The sequence below is a fragment of the Vicia villosa genome, linkage group LG6, assembly GCF_029867415.1.
Source record: "Vicia villosa cultivar HV-30 ecotype Madison, WI linkage group LG6, Vvil1.0, whole genome shotgun sequence".
NCBI classification, from domain to species: Eukaryota; Viridiplantae; Streptophyta; class Magnoliopsida; order Fabales; family Fabaceae; genus Vicia; species Vicia villosa.
This window is the reverse complement of record NC_081185.1, coordinates 25,052,833-25,061,178: the sequence shown is the minus strand read 5'-3', so window position 1 is coordinate 25,061,178 and position 8,346 is coordinate 25,052,833. Positions and strand designations below refer to the sequence as shown.

Here is an 8,346-nt window from a genome sequence, read left to right as displayed (position 1 = left end):
AGTTTGTTGTCCGTTTTTGAGGAATTTTATTTAGTCGAGGTCCCACAAATCACGTGAAGTAGGCAGAAACCTCTCTTGGCAATTTACACAAAATCACAAAGAATAGTCATTTACAATCTCTTCTAATCCCCTCTCCACCATTTATCATTTATCTCTCACGTGGGACTATTGGTCCCACCTTACCACCCTCCCTACTTTATATTGTACTCTATTTGTCTTGCGCCTGCATTAAGATTAGATCTTATATGCTACATATATCAAATCATATTTGCACCTCTTCTCCACCTACCTAGCTTCTCACTAGCTAGTTGCACTCATACACCAATTTTCTTATCAAGTTCACTAAGAATTACCATTTCTAGTGTTGGGATCATGGGAGAGCCTTCTTCTTCATCTGCTTCATACATTCATATGGTTAGAACTAAAGTTTCATCAACCTATTTTTTTTTATTCTATTGATCTTAATCATATTCATGGTTTCTTGACATGTGTTTGTATAAAAATTAGGTGCAACACCTAATTGAGAAGTGTTTGATCTTTCACATGACTAAGGAAGAATGCATGGAAGCTCTTTCTAAGCATGCAAAAATTAAGCCTGTCATAACTTCCACTGGTAAATATGTTCTTAATATTAATTACTCTTTCATTCCAAAACATCTTGTTTTTTAAGAGTTATTATCATATGGAAAATTAATATATGCTTTAATTCCAAGTCATGCAAAATTGAAGAGATAATAGTGATAAGATTTTCATTTTTGAAGCATGAAAGATATGATCATAAGAAAATTAAGAATTAAGAATCAAACTTATACCTAGTTAATATATATGTGTGTGCCATATTTATATTATAGCTAGTTAAATTTGTTTGATAAACTAAATAAAGTCCTCAAAGGCTTGATCATGTTTTGAGAATTTACCAAGGTACTCTTTAGATATGGAGAGGGAAAGGGATGATTTTGTAGAGCCATAGAAAAAAATAGAGAATTTTTTTTAATTTTTCGGTAAAGTATTTATTATAGAGGGTAATAAATAAATATTTATTATTAATAAATTTTTAATTTTAAAAATATTAGAATAACATAGATTAATTTTAAGTAATTTATTTCAATTCTCAATAACATGTTTCAATACCGTTTTCAAAATTCAGAAATTCAAAATTTGTAATGAATAAGGGTTTGGTTTTTCTTAAAAGAATTAGATAATGAAAAAATTAAAGTTCAATCTATGTTAATATAATACTCTTTAAATTTAAAATATATTAATTATAATTTTTTTTATCTAAGCACACTTGTTTTTTAAATAACAATATTTTTATTTTTAATTTTCCCCTCTCAAAAGTCTTTCTCTTCCTTTTTCTTCTGAACTCTCAAAAGAAAATTTTAATGAAAACAATTTGTTCAATTCAGTCTTTTATGATATATGTTGGAGGAAAATTTTAATCTACTACTAAATTTGTCATAAATGATGATAATTAAAGGTTAAATTACAAAGTATTGTTTGAAGCAACTAATATATATGAAGCAATCATAATTATTAGTTATGTGGTTTAAATATTCTTGGAATTTAAATTATAATGGTTAGTTATACCAGGACTGGAAATCGAATACATTTTTTAAGATAATATTCATACTTAATTATAGTATTTTTATTATCATATTCATATAATAATGATAATATTTTTATTTAAAATATAACTATTATTTAAAATCTCTTATAATTACTTTGGATCTTCTCTTTCGTTTTACTCTTATTCTCTCCTTTTTTTACTATCTCTTTTTTAATCTCATTTTCTCTTTTAATTATATTTTTGTTTTTTTAATGATAAGAGAATGAGATTAAGAGAAATAGAGAAATAGAGAGTTAGAAGAAGGGAGAAAAAAAATGAAGAAGATGATCTATATCTCTCTCATAGTTATTTATGCATTGCAAAATAAAAAAGACCTTCAACATCTCATAATATTTATGGAGATATGCGGTGTAAAAATAAAACATCTTTAAATTAATTAATTTAAATTTATTTATTAGCATAAATTTTGCAATATTATTTTAAAAAAATATAAGAAAAATAATTGGTGACATTTTTTATAATTTTTTAAATTTATTTTTATAAATTATTCAAAATTGTTTTAAAAGAATAATATGGTATATATAAAAATAATTTAACTTTATTTTATCATTTTCTATAAAAATGACTTTGGAAACTTATGTAAACCCGTATCCTAATAAATTTTTATATTATAAGTAACAAATAAAATATTTAATCTAAAGAAGACTCAAGTCTATATTAATAATTATGAAACATTTCCATATAATAACAATACTATTATTCAACATAAACAGCCTCTATATATATTGGTATGAAGTGTTTAGGTGATGATTCTATGTTGAATAATTTATTATTTTACTTAAGTCCTAGCTTCACAAATTTAAGGAGAATAAAGTAAGAAGTAAACATGTTAGTAATTTGTTTCATTTATGTATGATACCTTTCATGCCACACCAAACATATAACTCCACGTGCCTACTGCATATCACAGTCACATTTATGAACCAAATTACATCCGTACATTAAATAAACATATTATTACATTAATAAATGCAGTTTGGAATGAGCTTGAGAAAGAGAACAAAGAATTTTTTGAAGCGTATGCAAAATCAAAGAGTAAAGACGAACGAATGTCCGAAGAAGAGACAAATCAGATGCTACAGAAAATCATCTCAGATTCCTCCAAAGGCTCTACCAATGACTAAAATCTTATTACTCCATTGAAAACGATTCATCTCTTATCTCTACCTATTTCATTTCATCAATTTGCATCACTCCAAAATTACTATCATATATCTCTCTAGCTAGGCACTTTCATATGTGGTCCATATGTATTGCATGCATATAAATTGTTGGTATATTATTGTAATAATTGTACTATATATATTGTAAATTACTCTCTATTTGTCAAAATAATAATTGTCAAATTTGTAAATTAAATTCAGTTTTAAATATACTATTAATTATTATTTAATTATACATTTTAATTGATATTGTATTTATTTAAAATATTATTAATTTATAAATATTAATAATTTTTTATTTACAACAATATATTATGAAAAATACAAAAAAAAAAATATTGTTAATTAGAGATTGAATCATTAAACAATTGCTTATATTCATATTATGAAGTTATTATAAATTGTATCGATATAATTATATAAAAATATCTCTTCTAATTTTATTTATAAGAAAATTTTAATTTTACATTCATTAAATAATTAGTAAGAAAAAATGAATATTTAATGTCAATATAAAATATTTTTACACTGTCAATTAATAAAAAACATGTACTCTGTTAAATTATGTTTTTATTTTAAAAATACTAACATGACTTGATAAATTTAAAGATTTTGATTTGATGTGTGTGTAATAATATTACACTATCTTACTTATAAATAATGTATATGTATTACATATAGTTCAGATTATTTTTATTTAATAAATTTTTAAAATATATTTTTTTTACTAATAGGATTGAATAAAATATTATTTTACTCAACGTTTTTTTTCATATGAAATTAACTTACTTTTACAGAAGTTAATTTTAATTTATGCTATAATTAAAAAAATTCAAAAACAAACTATTTACATGGTGAGTATTGATCTGTTAGAAATTTTCCCTTAATAAAACTGTTTAAAAAATTTAAATTTAAAAACATATAAATTAATTAATGATTATTAAAAGTAAAACTCTATATAACATACATTCAATTTTAATAACCAAATAGACACACGTCTGTTTTCCACTAGTTTAATGCTAACAAGAACCAACCAATAGTTAACAAAATTATTATTATTTTTTATTTATTATAATTTATGATTTAAAAATATAATTTTTTGTGTGACAAAAAAAGTAATAGTTATTAAAAAATACAAAAAATAATGCAAATTAGATTCTCTTGTCTTGTATTGTAGTATACGGAAAGAACATGAAGTAGATCCTATCTTATGTAAATGCTAAGTGATCCATGAATTAGCAAATAACAGCATGCCATGTCAGCAGAATAAGGATTTCTATGTAATTTTATTCATCTTAGATAACGTTATGTAAAATATTGATACAAGTTGTTGATGTGGCAAATACCGGTTTTTTCTCTATGTTGTCTATACATGTAATGACATATAATATGATATGATCACAGAACTCAACGTCATGTCAACATACTACATTACTTTATTTATTAAAGACAAAGTTGTTGATATTATTACATTAAAGTATTATATTTGTTTTGGACGGGTCAGAATGGTTATCAGCCGACCACTCGTAGGAAGTAATGATTCGTTCGAATTGTTTGCAATAGAGAAACTATCATATGGAAGAGTATAGATGATCTAGGGTTAGGATATTTTCAACAGTTCACCGCATCCCACACTTAGCAGGTTGTTGCAACCCTTCAATTATATAAAATATACGCGCGAATAATTCCAAGTACATAATTTCAAATTTCAAATTCATTCAGTGTTCTCCTTAAGATATTGATTTGAGCGTTTGAGTTCTAACATTATAGATTAGTTTCTCCTCCTCCACATCTCACGTTTAGGTCCATTGTTGTTCACCGCAACCACTAATTCTTCGATCAATTATATTTCCTTAACTAGACAGTGGCGTCGTCCGTGGGAACCAACTTATGATTCCTGTCTTTTCCATAACATCACTTTTTCTCTTTGACCCTTTGTTTCGAAACATCCTCAACTTTTTATATCAGACTTCTCGAAATCAAGCACTAGGTCAATCGTGTCCGACCTATTTGAAGTAGCAGATCAACCTTGACTTTCTGATGTTCTAGATTCAAGACTTCCAAACCTTCCAACGACGGATGGTCTAAAGTTGCTCGTTTTGTTGCCTTACATAAAGTAGTTGTTGTTGTCGCTCAAGCGGCAAGAACTCAGTTAATTCCTCATCCTCCTCAAGGTATTGTAGATCATGTTGTTGTAGACAGTCTGCTGCATCCATATGTATTCCAACCTCCTCAAGATCACAGGATCCACTCCACTACCTCCGCTCAGACCTCTAGTACCACCACCGGCCTCACGACCTAAAACATTGCCTTGTTTTCAACTGCTGTAAAGTAATATCGAAATACAATGTACTAATGAGTGGATGAACAACATGTATAACATCGTTCGACGACAAAAATCACAAGCAATAGAAGAAATAATATTTCGCCTTTAAGAAATCTTACACAACGCACCTCCGAGGGGTAATACCGTGCATGAAGCCCTTTGAAAGAGAAGTCAAACTGTCGTTCCTAAGTCGACTGCTTCTTGGATATACAAATTTCTAAAATTGCAGAATCATCAAAAGAAGAAGAAACGTCAAACTCCTCCTCATAGCCCCGGGGGAAACCAAGGTAGCCATGCTCCTCCGTAGGATCAGGTAGAGAAACCACTAGCTAAGAATAGCCAAAAACATCCTCTCAACGCCTGCATCTTGGATAACATGATACCTGTGTTATTGGAGAAGTCTCATAAACTAAATGAGTACAATGGGAAAGGAGATCCCGATGAGCACGTGCAACTCGTCAATGAGTGTTTGAACTATTTTCACGCTGATTAAGCTTCTAAGTGCAAACTATTTGCATTAACATTGATGGGATCTGCCAGGCTGTGGTTAAACACTCTTCCAGACGGGATCATCGAGTCATGCATCAACCTATGTGAGAATTTCATAGCTCATTTCATGGCCCGAAAAGGCAGCTAGTGATAGTAGTTGCCTTAAGCGAGATAACATAGGGAATGAAGTAGAGTATACAGTATTACATCGAGTGTTTCACGTAAGTGGATGGATATTCGAGAATGGCCTATTACGGGGTAGCCCCTAGGATGAAGGGAGGCTCGTACTCTGAAAGAACAATTTAATATGGCTTAATCTCTCATCAACATGAAGGAGAAGCTTAAGACTATGTTCGAAAACCCGGGCACTTCTAACATAAATTTTGACCACTCATCCGAGAAAGACTCTCACCAGAAGAAAGATGAATCTGACAGTGGGATCCACGGTCGATAAGATAAGTAAACTCATTTGAATGCACCACATGAGAAGATTTACCAGAAGTGTGCCAACATAGAGTTCGAAAAGGGAAGAGTCAGAAACCCATTCCCCATCAGAGAGTATTTTAAAACTGAAAAGACAAAATATTGGGGCTTCCATAAGGGCTAATGCCATAACATATATGAATTTATCCAGCTGAAGGATTCCATTGAGGGATTGATAATGAGAGTTTTCTTATCTGAGTATGTCAAGGGTGATAAGAGGGAGAGAGAGAGAGAGAGAGAGAGAGAGAGAGAGAGAGGAGTCACCTAAGAGAAGGCCCCTTTTAAAAGTCGTGGATGCCGTGATCAACAAAGAGGAGACTAGAGGAAAGGATAAGGGAGCAAGCAAAGAAAAGCGTCGACGCATTGCCGCTATAACCGGAGGAGCGCTCCAGGAGAATATCCCATCCAAGGAGATGGAAAAAAACATAATCGTTGAAATGTTGGTTGTCCATGTAACACCCTATAATTTTAATTTTTAATTTATTTGGTATTTAAATCAATAATTAGAATTATTTGGCTTTTTGGAAATTATTTGGAAAGTTCGGTGTAAGCCATTGGGCCATGTGTGGCATTAGTAAGGAAGGGGGTGTTATACTAGTAAAGCCTTTTTACTAATTAGAATCTTTTTCACAAAATTAAGGAAATTGGGAGAAAGGAAAAAGGAACGTGAAAAGCAGAGCAGAAGAGACGAGAGATTGGGAAGCTGATACGTGAAGAGGAACTGTAGAGGGAGAGACCTATCAAGAATTTCGACTAAGGTAAGGGGGGACTCTCCGGTTAGCATCTATTATCGCATTCTTAGATGATAATAATGATTAGGGGTGTTGTTTGAGTCAATTGGATTGTATGTTAGGTTAGGGATGTTATAATTGATGAAATTGCATGAGTTGTTGGATTAATAATGTGTTGTTTTGATGTATGATGATGTATAATGATGTAATTTGTGATTGTATGACTGTAACTGGTGTTCACAGTCGATTTTGGGGCTTGAATGTATGAAATCGCAGGGTCTGTCGCAGACTTGAGAATCTGCGAAATCGCAGATCCGCTAAGCGGAGGGGGGTCCGTTAAGCGGAGGACCTGACCTAGCTATTTTCTGTGCAGGGTCGCTAGTGGTCCGCTGAGAGGAGGTCTGAAGGAAGTTCGCTTCTGCCTCACGTCGCTAGTGGTCCGCTGAGCGGGCCTTGCTGTGCAGAAAATTGTCCAAACTTGAAAATGATGTATCTTTTGAACCGTTGGCCTGTTTTGAGTGCCGTTTTGAGTATGATGAACCCCATAACATAACATATGCGTTTAAATGAAGAAATGAGGTGTAACTTTGGATTATTAATGAATCATGATTTATAGCTTGGTGAATGATGTATTGTGTATATATGTGATGAAATGTGATAATACATGCTATGTTGAAGCAATAAGCATGTGATGATTTATTGATTGTTTGACGATGATGATTAGATAATATTTGAATGACGTTAACATATGTAAACATGCTTGATGATGATGATGATGATGATTGAGTATTGGATGAAGTTACTCATTGACTTGACGATGGTATAAGTATGTTCATATATGTTTGCATTCATTCATAATCATTTGTTGAGGCTTCATCCATGATGATGTATTGGATCAGTGAAGGGCATGATTCCCATTGTGTGGAATCTGTGCCGGCAGGGCCGTATCTTGACGATGTTGGATCGGTCGGCGGGTTATTCCCATTGATGATGTTTGGTACCACATGCATAGTGTCAGTTATTACATATGCATGATTTTCATAACATGATTGAATGTGTTTCAGTGTTATGAATTGATGATGTGTTAGTTGTGTGTTTGTTGAAATTGTCTGAATATGATACAATTGGGTGAATGATATAACTATGATATGGTATTATTTATGATGCAATAATATTTGTTAATTGCGATGAGACTCACCCTTACATGTTGTTATTTTCAGATTGAGGTAGCGGCTTTCCAACTTGGTGAGGATTAGCTCATGAGTCAGTGCGTTTTAGTTAGCGTCATGTGGCATGCTCTGATATAGTGTAACACTGGGGGACGTTATGTTTTGAGTTTATATTTTATAACTCTAATTGTTTGTTTTGAGTTTGAAAGAATAAAGTTTTAAAAGATATCGAACTCATCTGTATGATTTAAATTCCGCTGTGTTGGCATGAATTGTTATGTATTATGATGAATTCCTCAGTGAACGCATGGAAATGACATTTGATATTGGTTTTTCATTATGAATTGTGGCACCCTTG

The 8,346-nt window shown here is 31.1% G+C and overlaps 1 protein-coding gene across 1 annotated transcript; it reads left to right on the top strand.

The window, feature by feature from the left end:
• Window positions 1-244: 244 nt before the first annotated feature.
• Window positions 245-2,986, top strand: LOC131611350 (uncharacterized). Its single transcript, XM_058883391.1, has 3 exons — window positions 245-414; window positions 508-613; window positions 2,603-2,986. Exons 1-3 carry the CDS (start codon window positions 373-375, stop codon window positions 2,749-2,751), a joined length of 297 nt encoding a protein of 98 aa, XP_058739374.1. The 5' UTR covers window positions 245-372; the 3' UTR covers window positions 2,752-2,986.
• The last annotated feature ends 5,360 nt before the right edge of the window (window positions 2,987-8,346 follow it).